Below are 21028 nucleotides of genomic sequence, written 5' to 3'. Positions count from 1 at the left end.
AGTTATAACCTTGAAAGCAGTGTTGTTACTTATGTTTGTTGTGTTGATATATTTTTATTTCGTAATCATAATAGTTAATACGTAATTATAATTTTTTAATTGTTTAAATAATGTTTTATTAATAATAACCAAAAAAAATGTTATTTTCGTGTTCAATTTGTTGCTCTGAATTGGCAAATTCACAATATGAAATATCAGCAACACCATGTCATCATGTTTTTCATGAAGAATGTCTTAATCAATGGCTTGCCAAGTTAGTACTTTTGATTTACATAATTGCTTTACACATACATACATATCTATAGGTATATATTATAATAATAAAAAATAATGTTATTTTAGATCAGAAACATGTCCACAATGTCGAAAAAGATTTCATCGTCAAAGACCAAGTCGTCTTTTTTTGACAACTATGAATGATGATGGATGTCTTGAAACACCATCACAATTGCAAGATAAAATAAGAGATTTAGAGTATAAATCAGGACTAAAAAATGAAGAATTGGAAGCATATCGAAATGAGAATCAGAAATATAAAACACGATCAGAAGAATTACGAAAAGATGTTGGACGTTTAGAAAGCAGAGAGGGTGAACATAAAGCAGCAATTATAGCATTGCAAAATCAATTGAAGCTTAAAAATGGTGATTTGTCAGAAGCAAATAAATACAAAGATGAAGTTAAAGCATTGAAAAATAAAATTTTACTATATAAAACGTAAGTTCAATGTTAATAATAATAATAATAATAATAATTAAATGTATTATTAATATTTTATTTTTACCACTAGAATTCAACAACTTTTATCATCAGGTGTTGAGGAAATCAATAAAATTTTAGCAAACACATCAGACACACATTCAATGTCTACTTATATTTTTGTTTTAAAAAAGTAAGTAAATTATCAAATTATAAGACATTGTGCACTTGTTAAATAAAATTAAATGTTATTATTTTTTATTTTTTATTTTCCAGACAACTTGATCTTTGTATATCTCAACGAAAAGATCTTAAAAATAAAATTCAAGAACTAACACAAGATTACAGAAAAATTAAACGTGAACGTGATACATTGGCTAGCCAATTGAAAAATTTAACGTAAAAAATAATTAATTAATAATAATAATAATAATTATAATTTTGGGTGATTAAATAATTTCATTGATTTCAATATATTTTTAGACCACTCGACAAAGATGATGTTGATGATGATGATGTTGGACTTGTTCGAAAACCATCTTCATTGAAGAAAAAAATTGATAAATCCAAGACAATATTATTAAATGATTCAGAAGATGAAGAAGAAGAAGAAAAGAATGTTTTTGTTAAAAATCCCATGATTGTTGCTAAACAAAATATCACGGTTATTTATTTTAATTTCCCTTTTTTTTTTATTAAAAAAACGTGATAATCAGTGTAAAATTAATATTTGATTTATAATTGCAGATAAGTGATTCTGAAGATGAAGAAAATTCACAAGTTTTTCGATTAATGGGTGAAAGAAAAAAAATTCCACGTTCATCAACAATAATATCTCCAGATTCAATTTTACGAAAAAGAAAACGTTTATCACAACAAAGTACAGTTGTAAGTATTTTATAATACATGTATATTTATTTTTAAATTAATAATAATTAATTTTTAGAATCACACTAGTACACATGATGATCGTTACACACCAAATGGTATTGGAGGATTTAAACGTGTTGATACATTTCCAGTATCATCATCAACTGGTTTAAAAAGTAAAGTTGTTCTTCCAAAACGACTCAAAAAATTTTAATATACATTCAAATGCATATTAGAAATTACTACTTAATTTTATTATTCTATTAAATATAATTACGAATTACGAATGATTGAAAAGAAAAATATTGACAAATTACAGCTAATCACATTTTTAATAAGCATACTTATTTAATAATAACAATAATATAAATTCATCACCTAAAAAAAAAATTACAAATTAACATGAAAGAGGAAAAAAAAAAAAATAAATAAAGAAAAAAAAGACGATCAAAATTGATAAATACTTTTTCTTTCAATCTATGTCACCATAATAAAATTAATTTTTCGAAATTCACACGTATAATGGAAAATTTATGGCTTCATCAAAGTGATAATAAAACTGATAATTATAGAAATCATCAAATAATTGATTATTCGAAAAAAATAAGATGTTACAATAAACAATTTTCATCACCAGTTGATATTTTATCAATCAATCGTAAAGATGTCGATGAAATTGATAATTTTTACAATGTAAGTTGATGAGCCATTTGGGTGGTCATTTAATTATTATAAAATTATTGAGGTGATATTTAGATGGTAATATTTATAATTAGTGTAAAATTCAAAAAAAAAAAAAAAAAAAAAATATTGTTTGTAGTGAGTTGATAAATAAAATCGTTTTCTAAAAAAAAAAAAAAATGATTTATATTACGTGGATTGATTTCTTTTTTTAGATTGTACAACTACATCGTCAACAATTTAAAAGTGAAAATGATAAATTGGATCCCTTAAAATATTTCAAACAAAATAATCATTCTTCAATGACAAATTTATATTTTTCTGAATATCCACTGACTTATGTCAAGTACAAAAAACCTATCGTTCTTCCAACAACAACACATTTACGATTAAATCAATTTCCAAATTTACCTGAAAGAAAATTATAGCTACTACAAAACTAATAATATTTAATTTATCATTGGATTAAAAGATTATGTTAATTTAATATTCAATTGATGTACTTTGTACTTGCATTATTAATAAATATGCCATCCATTATATGTTTTTTCCTTTGAAAGTATTTTCAACATTTTAATTTTTTTTTTTTTCAGCAACTTTTTATTGCTCAATAATTTATAAAATTTTATACTGATAATTTTAATGGTTATTTAAATTTTTAATTTTTTTCTAGAATTATATACCTACCTATATGTAATTTAAAGGGAATAAAAAATATAAATTTTTTTAAGCTCGTCAATGAATTTTGTTGACTATTGAAAATTCAATATAGTGAATTGGAAAATTTAGTCAAAAGATAAATACAACATAATATGAATTGGTTTGCTGAGGGTATACATTATTTTACTAAACTAAAAGCTTGAAAAGTCAACCCGTTGAATAAACTCCACAACTATGAAGCAAGTATACCTATTATATCACTAAAGACAATAGCGTTATTGTTCTACAAAGGCCATAAGTCGTAATAACTTGAATAATAATAATAATAACATACATGTTGGTGAATACCAAATACCTTTAAATTATTGAATTGTAAAATAAATGTATAGGTATATAGTTAATTTTAATAATTAATTGTTATTATACAAAATTGAAATATTCATTAAATTGATTAATACAATATATAATACCTATATAATATAATTAATTAATTTATATAAAGTTTTATCAATATCATATATTAAAGTTGTGTTTAGACAATTTATCTTTATAAATTAACAACAAACTATTGACCCAGATAATTTTAAAAAAAAAACAATCAAATTGGAGAGACTAGTGATGTAAAAAAAAAAAAAGTCTGGTCAGATAAAGCAAAAAGGAAGGAAAAAAAATCTATATACTGTAAATAGTCTTTTGACGATGAGTTTTTCGTTTTTCGTTTTTTTTTTTTTTAAATAAAAGAGATTGTACAAAGCATTTATTTAACAAATACAAAATTGATTAGAATTTAGTCGAGTATATTATTGTATACTATTGTCACATAGATTAAATATCTAATTTCATAGACTGCAAAATGTAATTGAATATTATTATATTGCAAAGTGAATCAATTATGAGAATGAGAATGATAGACTCAACACAATTATTATCTCGATATATGTATAATTACAATGATATAGAATTTGTAATATGAGAAACACAAGAGAAAATTCATGAACATGAATTTTGATTATTTAGAATGCTCATTGCAATGAACCACACTACTTAAAATACACACATATATATATGTTTAGATGGATGGACAGATATATATATATGATGTATACATCCCGTATATGCGTTAATACGTGCATCAGACATTCGATGATGCATAGTTGCTGTTGACATGTCGAGATGTCAGATTCGCATGGTACATACTCCTCTTGAGGTCCTCCCCAGGGCACCATTATCCACAAACACCCTACAATTTCCTACAATTATACATGTTTAATTGGGCCAATTGAATTATGCGTAGATATATCAAAATCTTTTATTTATTTTTTTTTTAAATTACATTTAATCATCATAATGATCAACAGCAGCTTGATGATCGTATTCAAGCAAGTGACTCAATGACGGAGAAAATAATTTTAATCCAATAAATCCACCATAACCAGAAATTGTCTGATAATATGAACCAATACCATTAATTGGTGATGATGGTTTTGTATTAATTTTTCTTATATCAAAATATGGAACTGTTGTCCTTCCAAAATCTCGAATCCAATCAGTCATTTGAAATTTTATTAAAGCATATTTTTTTGTTGTATTATTTTTTAATTTATACTGTAAATTTTTCAATCCTTTTTCAGCATTTTCTGGATCATCAGGTTTATTTAAATCAATAAAATACCTAAAAATTAAATAACATAGAAAATAATATTATTTTTTATAGCTTTTAAAAAATTACCAATTATCTTTAATGTCATTATTAATTTGTGTAATGGTATGATACTGTAATTGAGAGACAATATTTGTTTTATCTGCACCAAACATTTTAATTCCTATAATTTTCATGCCATCATTGGCCAATGAAATATCAAGTTTAACACCTATATATGCGTATATAAAACAAATAAAAAAGATATGTAATTTATAAATTAAATTTAAATAGATAAGTATACCTATATGTATATGAATAATAGAAAACTTGCCAACAACAAATACATTTTCTGAAAAATTTATGTCATTGACAACAATGTGTCTCAATGTATTATTATCAAAATAATGTATTTCATTTTCATTATGTGATGCTTGTGTCCAATATGTTTTATCATCAACCACTCCAATTTCATTTAGAAATTCACCTTGTTCAATATCAAGATATATTATATTATTTTTAATTCTCCAACGAACACCTGTTATTACACTATTAATTAAAAAACCATTAATTAATATATCAATACATATATAAATACATATTATAAGCAAGACCTACTTTCCAACATTGGCCATGAGAACTTGTGTCGAAACACCTGTGTGATTTTTTTTAAAAGCTTGACAAAAATAAGCTGGACAAGTATTAACATACATATTCGTATATTTTGTCAATGACGTGTCATTATTTTTATTACCGAATGATTCAATTTTATCATCAGAAATCTATCAATAATAATTTTAAGTTTTTATAATTTATTTTATTATATTTATACTCATATTACATTTCTTACCATTTGGTATTCCATTGCATGATATGGTCGATTTTCATCATTAATCTGTATAAAATTATATAAATAAAAGTTTAATGTAATAAATAATAATAATTATAATAATAATAATAATAATAATATTTACATCATAATATAAAGAGTAATATCCTGGCTTTGTGTGTTCTTTACAGCTAAAAAATGTAAAATTATTTGAAATGGCAAATGGCATGCCTGAATCATACAATCGACAATAACTACTTAATTTTAAACCTATACAATTTATAAATAAATTAGTTCAACAAAAAATAACAATTATTATTTAATAATAAAAATTTACCTAAAACTTGTAAATATTCAACTTTGTAAAATTGTGGTAAACCCTGAATGAAATTTAAACGTTCAAATGTTTTACCTATATAATTACAAGAAATAAATATATTTATAATAATTAATAATGACAATTTGATGAATAAATTTTATAGAGAAAAAAAAACCTTCAATTAAATCAAATGTTCCACAATTTCTAATTTCTTTTGATGAATTTGCCAAAGCCCATTTAGTTTTTTTAATAAGAGAATTTATTTGATCTACATACTCAATAACAACATCCTCGGCTTCATCTTTTATGGTGCTTGCATCTATATGTTAAATTAATTTTTTTTTTAATCATGCGTGTCTTTTATTCGAGTTGTTGTTTTTCATACCTGATGATTTGTTAGATGACTGATCGCGAAAATATTGTATTGTATGAGCAGCAATAACAATTGCATAGCCTTGGGTTAATATTTCAACAATGCAAATAAATGTTTTAGATATTTTATTGTGAATTGATTCTTGATAACAATCATTGTCATCTTTTTCCTGTTGAATTATATAATTATATAATTATTTATTAAATACATTTATTTATTTATTTTCTTACCAATAATTTGTCACTTTCCAAAATTAAATCAAAAAATAATTTACTTTCTTCTCCACTCGGAACATTAAATTTGGCATCAATAAATGAACTTACAAATGATCGTAATGTTATTCTGTATGGACTATAAAAATTTAATAATTCTTGTAATCTCAAGTCCACTGTTATTCCCGTATAACTTGAATTTATTAAATATTTAATTGTATTGAATACAGGCTCTTGAATTTTTTCCATTGATTTGCGCATTGGCTCCATAATATTTTGCGATTCAATAGAATGTTTCAATTCATTTATAATTCTATTTGATTCATCACTAATGTGAATATTTAATTTTTGTAATTCTTCTAGTATTGTTGATAAATCATTTTTAACTTCAGAAAAATTTTTTTCATTATCATCAATTGTACCGCCAATTATTTCATAACCAATATTTAATAATTTTAATCCACCAAAAATTGAAGGTAAACGTTTTAACTTTGATTTTAATGCTGATAAAGTTGGTGATAATGATTTTGCAATTCTACTTTTTAATTGAACATATTTATTCAATGTTATAAATGAATTAGCACACATAATCATCAACACAAACAAAATAAATAAGCTTAAAATGTTTTTTTTTATTATCATGATGATTTTTTTTTTTTGAAATATTTTAATGTCTTTAGTATGTGAGACAACAAATTTAACTAATAAAAATTTTTATTTTCGAAAATATATTTCAATGATTATATATATATATAATCATTAAATAAACGTATGATGAATAAAATTTAAATATACATTAAACTTGTTGATATTATTTTTGAGCAAATAATAGCTAACATTAATTTTTTAAATTATAAAATTAAAATTCACATGAAAAAATTAATCTTATTTATTTTATTTAAATTTTTTGACAAATGAAATAAATTTTTGTACCATCGTGTTAACAACTAACCAAGTTGAAATAAAAAAAAAAAAATAATTCATTTGCGACAATTAGATTTTTTTCAACAAGTTTAAATGACTCGTCTCTAAAAATTGAATTTACCAAGTGGCGATCGTTTGAAAATTGCATTAGTTGATCGAAGTGTTGGATGAAACCTACAATGGGGATAACTGAAAGTAAAATTTTGTGTGTTAGTTATAAAGTGTGAGCTTGGGTTAAATGTCAATTCACGAATAGCCATTCAAACTCTATTGAATTTAAATTCTCTCTGGTCTAATTCAGTTGATCCGTTATGGACTGAAACCTATCCTTGCCCATCTACCCACCCACTCTCCCAATACACACACACACCCATATTTATCTCTATATTCAAGATAACGCAAAACATTTAAATACTTAACGAAAGAGGCCAATCGGTTTATCCGACTCTCTGAATTAATTAAATTATATTATTTTATTTATTTATTTATACTATTATACAATTTATTCAAAGTAGTATAAAAAAAAGTTGATATTACAATTTAGATTGTAATAATTTTTCAAGTTTTTTTCTTAAAATTTTACCAGATGGATTTTTTGGTATTTCATTGACAAATACAACTCCACCTCTTAATCGTTTTGGTGATGATACACGTTCTGTAGAAAAAAACAAAAAAATTAAACATTTTGTTGTGTAATTAATTTAATAAATATTTACCATCAATATATGCACGTAATTCATCAGGGGTTACTGTTGAATTATGTTTTTTAACAACAAATGCAACTGGCAATTGTCCACATGTTTCATCATTTTTACCAACAACAGCAGCATCAATAACCGACGAATGTTTTAAAAGATAATTTTCAATTTCAGCTGGTGATATTTGAAAACCATTATATTTAATGAGCTCTTTGATACGTCCAACGATATATAAATATTTTTCATTGTCATAATAACCAAGATCACCAGTATGAAGCCACTTATTTTCATCAATAGTATCATTTGTTGCTTGATAATTATCCTTATAACCAATCATAACATGATCACCCTTGAAACAAAGTTCACCAATTTTATTTGGACCAAGTGATACTGATGTAGATGGATCAATGACTTTACACTGTGTTCCAGGTGTTAATAATCCAACTGAATCTGGCTTGAATTCAGCTGAATCAGGTGGTGTTATTGATACTGCAACTGATAATTCAGTCATACCGTATCCTTGTCTAATGACAATATTATTATTAAAACGTTTTTTAACAGCAATCAAAATCTAAATGACAAAAAACAAGAAATTAAAATTATACAAGTACATTTGAATTAAACGATTACCTCGCGTGAAAGTGATGCAGCTCCACATGTAATTTCTTTGACACTGCTAAAATCAAATTGTGAAATCATTGGATGTTTTGCTAGAAACGACATTATTGGTGGAACCAATGGAATTGAATTAATACGATATTTTTGTATTGTTTGACAAAATAATTGTGGATCAAATGACGACATAAATACAACAGTTAAACCACGTGATATTATTGATAACATTGTTGCCAAACCATAGCCATGGAAAAATGGTATAGTCAATAAAACTGTTCCATTTTTTAAATCTCTAAAAAATTGTGGAGATCTAAAATTTAAAAATAATTCATATATATAATTATTATTTAAGGTTGTATATGTATTTGATAACTTACTCCATTGCATAAATTATTGCAAGCATATTTTTGTGTGAAAGCATGACACCTTTTGGCAAACCAGTTGTACCAGATGAACATAAAATTACAGCTTCAATATCACATGGATTATCTATTATTTCTGCTCTATAAAAAAATTCATCTGGCCATATTTTTGATCCACCAATAATATCATTCATCATTATTGATTCATTTGATTCAATTGTACCCAGCTCAAATTGTATTATTTCAATATTCCAACTTGAATTTTTAATGACATCGTGAATTAGCTTTGATGTTTTTTGAGATACAAAAATTATTTTTGGTTTGGATATATTGAGACAGTGATGAATTTCATCTGGAATTATTAGAAAATATATATATAGAGTCAAATAAATGTAACCAACTAATTTAAGTGAATGAATGAAAAAAGAAAATGTACCTTTTAAATAAGATGAATTTATTGGTGCAATGCAAGCACCTCTAAATAAACCAGCACACACGGCAATAAAAAAATCACAATTATTCTCACTTGATATTGCAATTGTATCACCTGGTTTGCAGTGGTATCGTTCATCCAATGATACAGCAAGTCTAACACTTTTTTTTAGCAAATCATGACTTGTTAAAATTTCACCAGTTTTAGCATTTACCTATGGATTTATTTACAAAACAAATAATTTTATTTACTTGAAAACTATTTCATCTTGTCCATTTTTTTTTACATTATATATGTATACAACTTGGTAATTAATTAATCAAATAAATATAATTTTATTACCTGAACAATTGACAGTGGATTTTTCACAAGTTTATCAAGAATAAATTGTCCCAAAGATATATTTGGTAAATTGAATCCAGGTGGTCCATTCAGTACATAATCTTCAGTCATTTTTATTTATTTATTAAATTGACACCTGTATAATTAAATCCAAATTATTTCTTTATAAATAAATATCATATTTATTTTGCCTTCGAGTTTTCCATATTTTTTTAAAAATAATCTTTCAATACTCATTTATCATTATAAAAATAAATTAGTCTAATTTCAGAGAAATAAAATTCCCCTTATTTTTTAAATGACCTACTTTTATTTGATGATATTCAAATTTTCAATAGAAGCGACTGTTGTTGTTTTTTTTTTTAAGTAACTCAAATTAATTAATATTATGTATTGATAAATTAAATTGTGATAATTTATGATAAAATTTTTAATTTACAAATATACTTATTACTTGGTAATAAAATAAAATATAATAATATATGAATGGATAAATTTTTTATTTTTATCTATTGAAAATCAATAAGAATAAACAATAATAACAAGTATCAAGAGAATGAACAATTATGAAGATGAAACCATCAAGAATGAGAGTGAATGAGAAATCACAAGTAAAATGAGCTTTATGATAATAGACTCAGGATTTTGATGTATTATCTTGAAAATTCATGTGAAGCATTGGTAGTCTGTTTATTCAAGATAATAATAGTTTAATCAGAGTCAAAGAAGTGAAAGATTTTATTCTATTCTATAATTGAGTAAAATACGAATTTACATCAATGAATTTGTATAACATTATATGTATATAACATCAACAATATATTTTACAAATTTATTCCAATCAGAAAAAAACAAAAAACAAAAAGGAAAATAAATACTGCTGAGCTTATATTATAAAGGTTTTAGAAAAATAAAAATGTTGAGAGGATATCTATCAAGAGTTGAGAAAATTGCATGATGTTGGTTGGTTGGTTGGTTAAAAAAGAGGTTGAATTTATATATATATATAAAAGGTATAGATGTAAAGACAATATATGTTGATTTTGTTGAAAATAGTGTGCGACAAGGTTACAGTTTGGGATCCTACGAACCCTACCATTTTATATATACTATATATATCAAAACACTCTCCATAGGATCTCTCTCTCACTTGGAGTGAGTGAGTGAGTGAGTGAATGAGTGCAGGGATGAGATTCTCTTCTCGGTAAGCTACAAGAACTTCATTTTCCAAACCATTACGCCTCGTCCCACCGTTGTATACTGTCCTGGAAAACCCCTTTTTCCACCATCTCTTCTTGGCCTTGCTTTTCTACTCTTTTTATCCCCTCCCCCCCCCCTTCTTCCACTCACTACAACCCTTATATACCATCGTTTTAAATTAATTTATATCGAAATTTCAAATGACACTCATCGGCCCATGCAATAAATAAAGTTCACTTCCCCTCTCTCTTTATTGAGAGCATAAGCAAGAGGGTTTTCATACTCCTACCTATTTACGTCATCCATGTCGTTCTTTCAACTTTAATCACCAACCAAATTAATTTTCTTTCTTTTCATTATATAAAAAGTAAATTATTTTGTCATAATTTTTTAATTTAATCTTGACTTTTGTGTAATATTTTATAATGTGTAACATATTATAATTTGTTTTTTTTTTTTAACCCATGCGTGTTTGCTTTTATTTATAAAACTGAGTAAAATTAATTTGTTGAAAAATAAAATGTTAAATTTGTGGTCAAGCAAAGTGTTGTTGAAGTAAATGTTTTTAATAAAATTGTATTATGTGGTTATTTATATATTATATATATATATATATTTTTTTTTGGTAATATGCTTGTGGGTGCGAAAATTTTGTTAATAATTATTCATCTATTTTTTATATATATAAATATTATAAAAATTATTGCAACAAAAAGCTTTGGTCTATTATCTATGACCGCAAATAGTTGTTTTTTTTTTTAAATTAAATTTACATTGCTTTTAAGATATTTAATTTAATATTTTGCTATAGGTATATAAAAACGACTTGGTGTGCAGTTTTAAATTTTATCGTAATTATTTTGAATCATAATATTATTGTACCTAGTGGATAATTTAGTTGAATGATATATTAAATGAATAATAAAAACTTGTGAAAGTTATTAAGAGTAATTTCTATGTACTTGAAAATTTAGTTTATTATATACCTATCTAAATGAAATAGGCACACTGTTTAAATTTCAAAATTCGATTCAACAAATGAGGTCAATGTATTTCCAATAATAAGATATTGAAAATTATAAATATAAATAAATACACAATAAAATAAAAAAATTTATTTTTAACTTATCAATACAAATATGTGTGTGTTATCTTTTCGTCTGTGTGATTATTTAATGTGTTGTCGATGACTTTATCAAATAACAAAGAATAATAATAAAAAAAATATTCAAGTAATTTTTTTTCAACGAAAAAATGAAAAATAAATTATTTAAAATTTATTTATTTATTTATTTATTTTCAAATAATTAACTTGAATTAATATTTATATTTATATAGATAAAAAAAAAATTCTCTATTGATTAAATCAAGTAAAATAACATTGAAAAAAGTAAAAAAAAAATAGAAAAAATAGTTATGTAATTAAATTTTTCTCTTACTTTGTATAAATTTCCAATTGGTTTGAGACACTTGTTGCTTCAATCTCTCTCTCTCTCTCTCTCTCTCACAAATATCTCATTCATCAGTTAACACTGCAAATAACTATCTTGTCGATTTTAATAAAATAAATTAACTTCTTTAAATGATTACACATTGAATGATCATTAGTATTTTCATATAATAATAATAATAGCTGTCATCCACGAAATTTTTATGTCAAACAAGATTAGAAACTCAGACTTGATAAAATATGATATGATAACTTTCTTCTAGTGACTTTTTTTATTTTTAAGGTGTCATCATGAAAATATAAATAGCTTCAAGTCAAATTAAATTTAAATTTAAATATAAAATACATGGGTCAATTAATTAAAAAATAAATATTCGAATAACAGACAAATAAAATGAAATGAGATAATAAATTTGTCACTTACGTGTGGTCAAAGTATAAGTTTAACTCAGAGTTTTGTGGATGACCTAGCCAATTTACAGTAACCACAATTGCCACTGTTTCAACCACAACAATTTAAACCATCAACATGTTGAACTTTTGACTCTGACTTTATACTCTAAACCATATAATTATCATATACATATATATGTATAAATAACGAGAGTTGTTAGCTTAAAATCGTCAAGTGATGCACCTATGACCTCGAAAACTTGTAAATTATCAAACTTACTTTGGTACTTTTATATATGGTCACCTTCCACAAGATATACCTATTGTCTTCAAGTACCATAAATATACATAAATTATTATTCCAAGATATATCAATTATAATTTTTTGAAATTTTTTTTTATACTTTTAAAGTAAATATTCATTTAAATTGTAATAACACTGTAAATTGCTCGGTATGATAAGTAAAAAAAAAAATTTAAACTTGTTATCCTTGAAGGAAAATAAAAATAAAAAGCTAAATAACATTTGATATAATTGATTAATCCAAAATTGAATAAGATAAATCTTTTAAAGGGATATAAAATGTTTGTTAAAAATTGTCTTTTATCAGGGTGCTATATCATCAAAATAAAAATAAAATACGTTGATAGAGAGAGAAAAGAATAAAGCCAAAGAAGCAGGCAGGATTCATCTTTCAACGTCAGACCAGAATGTGTATTGTTGTGGTTTTTTTTTCTATATATATCACACGTAGTAAACATATATGTATAAACTATAAAAAAACAAACTTTTGCATTGTTAGCCTTGATAATATAGAGAATAGTTTCAATAGCCAATTTCTTCTGCCTTTTTTTTTCATGGTTCTGTTGAACTAACACGCCCGAATGATTAGCTTGGTCTACAGGTTGATATAAAATTTTGATAAATTGTTTTGTACAACTTGAACAATTATTGTTGAAAAAAAAAATATAATAATAATAAATTGATTGAAATATATAAGAGTAACTTGAGCTGGGTTTAATTGATGTTTGATTTATATTCCAAAGATATATATAATTGAGTCTTTTTTGGGTTGATTAATTTTTTAAAATTATATAATTATCGTAGTTTATATATAGGTATGTAAATTCATTTTGTTGAATTATATTAATATTTATTTTTGCATATGATTTATTTAACGTCAATTAATTGAGAAACAACAAAGTAAATTTTACTGGTGATGACGAATTATTATTTTGTGCATTTTATACTGATAATTGTTGAATCAAGTCTATGATAATATTTTAAAAAACAATTGGTCCAATTATAACATTAAAAATTGCTCGATGCGATAAATAAAAAATAAAAAAAAAAAAAAAATATAGTACACGTGTTATCCTTGAAAAAAATATTAAAAAATTTTAAAATTTATAAATTAGTAAAAATATTTGTATATAAAAATTTAAATTTTGTAAATAATAATAATAAACGAAAAAAAAAATATTTTAATAAATAGTATATTTTTTTTTCATATACTTTTTACTGTAAATATAAAAAAATAAAATAAACGTCCTTCGATAAATGCACAATGTTGATAAAACAACAATTATAACTTAGCATTTATTTTCTTGACTACATAATTATATAAAAAAAGGGTCTTTGTGATAAAAGTTGAGAGAGATCAAAGTTTGAGTCAAATGATGACATTTGGGTGCGGTTACAATAAACATCATCACCATGATGATAATGATGATGATGATGATGATGATGGTGATGGTAACATAAGGAGAAACTCATGCTTGCTTTCTGCATTCAACCTTACAATTTATATACATAGATATATTATTATCTACAAAGTTCCACATTGTATATATACAGCATAGAATTTTGCTAATCTTACATTGGCAAAGCAATTAACTCAAAGTGAGTATAGAGATCCTGTTTGAATGTTATTACCATATTTCTCTCTCTCTCTCTCTTTCTCTATTGTATCATATATATATAACATACTTTAAGGCAAATACTGTATTTTAATTTACAACATGTAGTACGTGACTACATGACTAAATATTCTGCTCATATAATATATCACAACGAAATTTTTACTAATAATAATTCATCCCCACCACAGCTCTTTTTAAATAAATAAATTTTATTTTTTATAAATATTCGCAATCATTTAAAATGATAAAATAATTTTTCTTCATTATTGCATTTTTATAAAAATTTATTTCGCAGTTTCGCACAAAAAAAGCTATTATTGACAAACAAGGTTTTAATTATGCTCTTTATAATTCTTATAATTAATTTGTAATTATAATTTAAAATAGTTAATTTAATATTAAAGCAGCTTGCCTTGGATATGCCTTGTATTTTCATGGTCATGTACATTGATCGAGGAAATAAATTTTTCAATTTTTTTTAGTCATCACATACGTAGATACCACAAAAAAATGTTGTTTTTTTTTTAGTGGAATTTTTCTATCCGTAATATACATGTATGTAGGTATATGACAAGATGTGTCCTTCAATTTGTGAATCTATATAAAATGAACTGCTATATATTGTCATATCAGTATGAGCTAGTTTTTTTATTTTTGCTAATACCTTGTTTATCTTGAGTCAATTTAAAATGACACGCAGTTGGGTTTTTTTACTTTTTATTCAAAGTACAATTTTCATAGTTAATGCTAAACTTCCATTTGGTAAGTTTTTATTTAAATTATTATTTTTTTTTTTAAATTAATGTATTATTTTTATATTTGTTGATTAGCTGTGCCAACGTGTAAAAGAGACTCAAGTGATTATGCATTATGTTTAAAAAAAGTTTTACAACAAGTATGGACAAAAGTTATCCCAGGTATATTATTATTATTATTATTTTAATTATATTTTTCAATGATAAAAAAAATTAAAATCTAATAAATATAATATAAAAATAGGTGTACCAGAATTAGGTATTCCATCATTGGAACCATATCATATACAAACAGAAAGTTTTGATTTAGACATGGGAGATATTAATGCTAAAATACGTGTTAAAAATGTAAAAGCTTATGGGGCACTAAATATTTTGTGGCAATCAATAAAACCACATCACAGCAAAGATTATTTTAAAATGGATGCTAATTTTACAACATCAAGAGTTTTTGCTGAAGGTGATTACAAAGCTGAGGGAGGATTTGGAACATTCAAACAAAAAGGAAGAGGTACGTATCCATATAATTGAAAAAAAAATAAAAATAATTTATATTAATTAATTTTTTGTATAGGAAAATTCAATTTAACATTGGATAATCTAAAATCAACAGTACACCTAGAGGGACCAATTGTTAATGACAGATGGGTCATTAAAGAATTCAAATTTAGACCAGAAATTGGTGATTTAAAATTTTGGGCATCAAATTTAAACAAAGAAAATGATGAAATTAGTAAGTTGACAGCTATATTATAATTATTTTATTATACGCATTTGTATACAAATTAATTAAATTTCAAAAACAATTTTACAGCTGCTGCAATTCTCAGTGTTATCAATGATTATTGGCGTGATTTTCTTCCTGAAATTCTGCCATTTGCTGAAAATATATGGAATAATGCCTGGAAAAATCTTACCAATGAAATTATGAAAAACGTTCCATTCTCGGAAATATTCCCATAAATTTAAACATACATATAAGTACATGTATTTAATAAATTATACAAATTCAAAATAATTTAAAAAAAAAAAACAATATAATGTTATATGAATATTTAAATTTAATTATACAAGTTATATATATATATAAAATAAACGAATAAATTTGAATATATTGAAATACGATATTTCAACGAGATATGGAATAGATCTGACAGTTACTGTCGTGTCACTATACTGCTCATCATATACGCATAAATGTAGTTCGGAAATCACAATTCAAGCTGAGCACTAAATATGGGAACATTAGAAGAGCGATCAAGAGACAATATATGCATATATATATATGTAGTACAACAAATTTGATTTGAACACGAGTGGTTGTAGTAGAAACATCATCATCATCGTCATCATCGTCATCATCGTCATCATCATCATCATCATCATGGTCGTCTATTCCAGAATTGAACGTCGCAGTTGTGGACACGTACAGGAATTTGCTGAATCCGCAGAGTAATGCGACAAATAAGCTCATGCTAAATTTATATATACATATATGTATTCCAAAATTCAGTTTGACAATGCGGTATTTCGACTATCGATAGAGGTTTGAATATAATCCTTATACAATATTGGAATCCAAAATATTTAGTAAATCAATATGAAATATCTCGGCAATTACAAGGAATATTATGTTTGGCTTCATTTTATTTGTTAATTTATAGTTAACTAGTATGTTTTGTCAATCAATTTATTATTCTCAACAATATATGTAACTAAACTATTTTTAATTTATTTCAATTTCTTGTTATTGTATAATTAAATGTTTTTTTTTTTTTTTTTGTTTTTATTGATCATGGAAAAATGTCGGAAAATTTAATATTTTTCAAGCCGTCATTCGTTATTTTAGCCAATGATTTGTTCCAATTTTTTTCGGCCAATGGCATCATTCCATCGACAAAATTACGCCAGTATGAATTTATCAAATTAAGCATTGCTTCAGCTGTAAAAAAAATAAAATTATAAATAAAATTAATTTACTGTTGATTATATAATAATAATAACTTACTTAGATCTTTATTTCCTTTAAATATATTTGATGCCCAAAATTTCATGTTACCAAATTCTGGTTTAAAATGAAATTCTTCTATGGACCAAATGTCATTCGTGTCAACTGGACCATACAAGTGAACCATAGCTTCCATATCTTGTACAGTTATATTAAATTTTCCTGTGAAGAATAAAAAATAAATAAATATAAATAATTATATTAAAAACAGTAGATAAATATTAAATATAATATAAAACCTTGTCCTGAATGTCTGTATGATCCAAGTGCACCAGATGCTTTGTAATCACCTTCAACAAAAACATCTGATATTGTAAAAACAAAATCCAAACTAAAATAGTCATTGCCATGATTTGGTTTGACCGATTGAAATACAAGTTTTTCTAGTCCATGAAGTATGACATTTTCAACATTTATTTTAGCAGTTATTTCACTTATTTCAAACGTATAAATTCCAGATTCTACTTGATACGGTTGTAGTTTTGGAATATTCAATTCTGGCACACCTTTGTATTACAATATATCAATTAAAAAAAATAAATATTTTGATAAATATAAATACATTGAAAAAGAAAAATTTACCTGGCAAAATTTTCGACCATATATCTTGAAATAATATTTTCAAACATGATGAATAATCATCTGAATCTCTCGAGCACGTTTCCACAGCTAATGTTAAAATTATTTATAAAAATAAATGCGCAATAATAATACATATTATTAAATAAAACTTACAGAATGGAAGCTTAGCATTAACTATTAAAACTGTAGAAAGAATAGAAAATAAATAAAAATAATTTCGTGTCATTTTAAATTCACGCACGAGATAAACAAAAAGAAAATATATGACTTACTGATGACAGTGTTAATTGTTTCATTTTATATAAATGCTCCAGTTGAAGGACACACTTTAGCTGTACATTATGCCCTGTCATATATGTTGAGTTACAAAACATGACGTATAATCCAACCGATGAGTTGCAAAAATATTATTATTAAAAATCATTTCACGGACATAGGCCTTTATTATATTTTATAAAATTTTAAATAAAACATTTGAATTATTAATAAGTATATTGTTTTTTTTTTTTTTTGTTTTGTTTAAATAACGTTAAAAAGAAATGCAATAGTGCGTGTAAGTGGATAAAAAAATATTGACAATTTTTCTGTATATTTGATGTGACGTTGATCATTTAATAATTAATAATTATATTTTTCTCCGTGTAATTATTCGATAAAAGTTTCCATGAATCGGCAAAAAAAAAACTTCAAGAACAAGTTGTTTTTGTATGTATTTACTGGCCTTCCTTTGTTGAAAATTAATTATTAATCATTTTTTTTTGCCATAAAATAAAACTATTGATTGAAAATAATTTTTATAAGTCATAAATAAATAAAAAAAAAAGAAGAATGATTGATATATAATCAATTCTCACATTGTGAATTGTTTATATAAAATAAAATAAAGTGTCATTATCAAGTAAAGTTTGTTGGTTTGTTGGTGTAAGTGGTACTTGTATATTATAGTTTGAGAAAATAATTCAACTATAGTATAACGACATTGGGCAAGCTATTGTAAGGATTTCATTGTACAGCAGCGAGTAGAGAACTGATTTGCTCCCCAGTTGGCCCAGTAGATATGTATTGGTTTGATAAATATATATATATGAACATAAACATAACCAACACAATTCTATATGAGCAAGATTAAGTAAAAAGTCTATATCTCTCTTTTCGCTTTTCCTTCATCAGCTTCATGTTCAAGTTAAAGCCCAATTTAATGGGGTGGAAATGCGCGGCTTGATCAAGTAGTTGTATGTATTCAATTATCCCCACTATTTTATTAAATATATATATATATATACATACACTTATATAGACGCCTTTTCCTTTACTATTAATACATCCTTCAACCTTTTATATACATTGCATGTATGTACACAAACCAATTTTCTTACTTTTGTACAAACCATGCATCCCTCAGTTTGTACAACTATTTATTAGAGCTGAATTAGTCAATCAATTTGACAAATAAATTTTATAATTATAGTTATTTTGCTTGCTCCAGTAGTTAATCTAGTATACAAAATTTATGAATTCAAAGATATTTTATGTTATGAATTTAAATGAATATATTTCGACGTATTGGTTGGTTTATTTATTTATTTATTTAAGTAAATCTTAATTTTATTTCAATTGATGATGATGATATGTATATGTAACATAAGGTAATCTGATTTATTGATAATATAGTTACATGCTTCATTTCTTTATATGGTATAGAATAAGGCTATTAGCTGCCACTGGAGCTTTAAGCACCACTGGACCAATTAATATTAATGGCAAACTTAATTATTATTGCTTGCAACTTGGATGACCGCTAACTTTTATTTTTAGTTTTAATGTTCTTTGATAAATGTCCACTGCATTATTGATAAAACAATAATTATTATGTTTCTTATCTTAAAAATATTGAAATAGTGAAACAATTGCGTGATTGTTGGTGGTGGTGGTGGTGGTGGTGGTGGTGGTCATCATTAGGTAAACTAAAGAGAGGAGAATCAGAATAAGAGAGATTATATGACCAGAACCAGCACAGGATGTACTTGACGTATTGCCGAGTGATCGGATATCGATTAGGCCAATGTTAGAGACGAGGAGGTAACAAGGGAGGTAAAACGAGTAAGGGCGGCTATAGCTATACATATATACAAAACACACCCGTAGGCTTTGATGGGTCGTAACTTGCACACTCGATATCGTTTTGCTAATTACCAAGGCGAGAGGATTCATAGCCATTCAGCCACCAACACTCGTCTGTCTATATCAATACACACGCATTCATTATATTATACAATATACAAACTTTGTGTTTATTAACTTCATAAACATATCACAATAATTATTATATATTATCCAAAATTATTTTTTTTCTAAATGTAAAAATTTATGTATCAATATTTAATTGACACTTTTTTTATTTTACAACATTAATTTTTTTTTCAAAGTATACATACCTATACTATAAATGTATATATGTATGTAGCTTTCAAAAATTAATAGAAAAAATTTTCGTAATTAAATTTTTAATATAATTTTTGGTTATTAAATTTTTTATATGTATACATAATACATTTGCGGTTGTTTGTTAAAGTTTTATATTATTTTGGCATCATAATGCTCATGTTTGAGTACTTGATTTATTAACTATGCCAAAACTATTTATTTGAATTTTAGTTAATCAAGATATTTATGAATTTTATACATGCTTTCGTGATTACCACGTCTTGGCAGATGAATTCTTTATGAAATTAATCTTTGAATAAAAAGAAAAACTTAATTTCTTTCAATTATTTAAATAGTCTTTTTTTTTCAGTTAATATTAATAAATTTGTGATTAAAAAATTCATAGTGTAAACATTTTAATTAATTGTTTGAAAAAAAAAATATAAAATTATCTCTTTTTCCATTATCGTATCGAGTCTTTATTTTTTATTTTTTTATTTTACTTTTATCGTTTACTTTTTCTTGTTTTTTTTTATTTTTTTTTCTTCTGTTTAAACAAAATATGAGACAAAGTGTGTGTAGGGGATGTAACTAAAAGTCTGCGACAATGCTGAGGCAAATGCTAAACGGGAACGGC

At 24.7% G+C, this 21028-nt stretch overlaps 5 protein-coding genes across 6 annotated transcripts; 3 read left to right on the top strand and 2 right to left on the bottom strand.

The window, feature by feature from the left end:
- Positions 1-2430, top strand: LOC122860563 (E3 ubiquitin-protein ligase trul-1). Its single transcript, XM_044164424.1, has 7 exons — positions 1-253; positions 343-717; positions 791-892; positions 976-1098; positions 1183-1363; positions 1447-1587; positions 1646-2430. Exons 1-7 carry the CDS (start codon positions 138-140, stop codon positions 1781-1783), a joined length of 1176 nt encoding a protein of 391 aa, XP_044020359.1. The 5' UTR covers positions 1-137; the 3' UTR covers positions 1784-2430.
- On the top strand, positions 2016-2792 carry LOC122860564. The gene is made up of 2 exons (XM_044164425.1): positions 2016-2262; positions 2466-2792. The coding sequence occupies exons 1-2, from the start codon at positions 2092-2094 to the stop codon at positions 2676-2678; spliced, it is 384 nt and encodes a 127-aa protein (XP_044020360.1). The 5' UTR covers positions 2016-2091; the 3' UTR covers positions 2679-2792.
- Positions 2793-7657: 4865 nt separating this feature from the next.
- On the bottom strand, positions 7658-12819 carry LOC122860562 (4-coumarate--CoA ligase 1). 2 transcript variants are annotated; one of them, XM_044164421.1, is made up of 7 exons: positions 12296-12819; positions 9657-9792; positions 9318-9528; positions 8897-9233; positions 8535-8829; positions 7923-8475; positions 7658-7861 (listed from the first exon to the last, which is right to left on the bottom strand). In XM_044164421.1, exons 2-7 carry the CDS (start codon positions 9765-9767, stop codon positions 7740-7742), a joined length of 1629 nt encoding a protein of 542 aa, XP_044020356.1. In that variant the 5' UTR covers positions 9768-9792; positions 12296-12819; the 3' UTR covers positions 7658-7739. The 2 variants fall into 2 exon arrangements, with proteins under 2 accessions (XP_044020356.1, XP_044020357.1); XM_044164422.1 differs by having other exon boundaries at positions 7671-7861; positions 8535-8811; positions 12296-12466.
- Positions 12820-15171: 2352 nt separating this feature from the next.
- Positions 15172-16340, top strand: LOC122847824 (circadian clock-controlled protein daywake-like). Its single transcript, XM_044145684.1, has 5 exons — positions 15172-15384; positions 15453-15539; positions 15622-15888; positions 15952-16110; positions 16192-16340. The coding sequence occupies exons 1-5, from the start codon at positions 15312-15314 to the stop codon at positions 16338-16340; spliced, it is 735 nt and encodes a 244-aa protein (XP_044001619.1). The 5' UTR covers positions 15172-15311.
- An 830-nt stretch (positions 16341-17170) lies between these two features.
- LOC122847813 lies at positions 17171-19362 on the bottom strand. Its single transcript, XM_044145673.1, has 4 exons — positions 19344-19362; positions 17625-17891; positions 17386-17547; positions 17171-17319 (listed from the first exon to the last, which is right to left on the bottom strand). The coding sequence occupies exons 1-4, from the start codon at positions 19360-19362 to the stop codon at positions 17171-17173; spliced, it is 597 nt and encodes a 198-aa protein (XP_044001608.1).
- Positions 19363-21028: the final 1666 nt, after the last annotated feature.

This window comes from Aphidius gifuensis, linkage group LG1 (assembly GCF_014905175.1).
Source record: "Aphidius gifuensis isolate YNYX2018 linkage group LG1, ASM1490517v1, whole genome shotgun sequence".
NCBI lineage: Eukaryota > Metazoa > Arthropoda > Insecta > Hymenoptera > Braconidae > Aphidius > Aphidius gifuensis.
Note: the sequence above shows the minus strand (reverse complement) of the source record. Positions and strands in the feature narration are given on the sequence as shown.

Bases quoted from the DNA above. Each gene is read 5' to 3' on its own strand.
- LOC122860563 (XM_044164424.1), top strand. From the start codon at position 138: ATGTTATTTTCGTGTTCAATTTGTTGCTCTGAATTGGCAAATTCACAA. The intron at 254-342 runs GTTAGTACTTTT...ATGTTATTTTAG, and splicing joins CTTAATCAATGGCTTGCCAA to ATCAGAAACATGTCCACAAT. The intron at 718-790 runs GTAAGTTCAATG...TTTTACCACTAG, and splicing joins AAAATTTTACTATATAAAAC to AATTCAACAACTTTTATCAT.
- LOC122860564 (XM_044164425.1), top strand. From the start codon at position 2,092: ATGGAAAATTTATGGCTTCATCAAAGTGATAATAAAACTGATAATTAT. The intron at 2,263-2,465 runs GTAAGTTGATGA...TTCTTTTTTTAG, and splicing joins AAATTGATAATTTTTACAAT to ATTGTACAACTACATCGTCA.
- LOC122860562 (XM_044164421.1), bottom strand. From the start codon at position 9,767: ATGACTGAAGATTATGTACTGAATGGACCACCTGGATTCAATTTACCA. The intron at 9,529-9,656 runs GTAATAAAATTA...ATAAATCCATAG, and splicing joins ATCCACTGTCAATTGTTCAG to GTAAATGCTAAAACTGGTGA. The intron at 8,830-8,896 runs GTAAGTTATCAA...TTTAAATTTTAG, and splicing joins GCAATAATTTATGCAATGGA to ATCTCCACAATTTTTTAGAG.
- LOC122847824 (XM_044145684.1), top strand. From the start codon at position 15,312: ATGACACGCAGTTGGGTTTTTTTACTTTTTATTCAAAGTACAATTTTC. The intron at 15,385-15,452 runs GTAAGTTTTTAT...TTTGTTGATTAG, and splicing joins TAATGCTAAACTTCCATTTG to CTGTGCCAACGTGTAAAAGA. The intron at 16,111-16,191 runs GTAAGTTGACAG...ACAATTTTACAG, and splicing joins CAAAGAAAATGATGAAATTA to CTGCTGCAATTCTCAGTGTT.
- LOC122847813 (XM_044145673.1), bottom strand. The intron at 17,548-17,624 runs GTTTTATATTAT...TATTCTTCACAG, and splicing joins ATACAGACATTCAGGACAAG to GAAAATTTAATATAACTGTA. The intron at 17,320-17,385 runs GTAAGTTATTAT...TTTTTTTTACAG, and splicing joins TAAAGGAAATAAAGATCTAA to CTGAAGCAATGCTTAATTTG.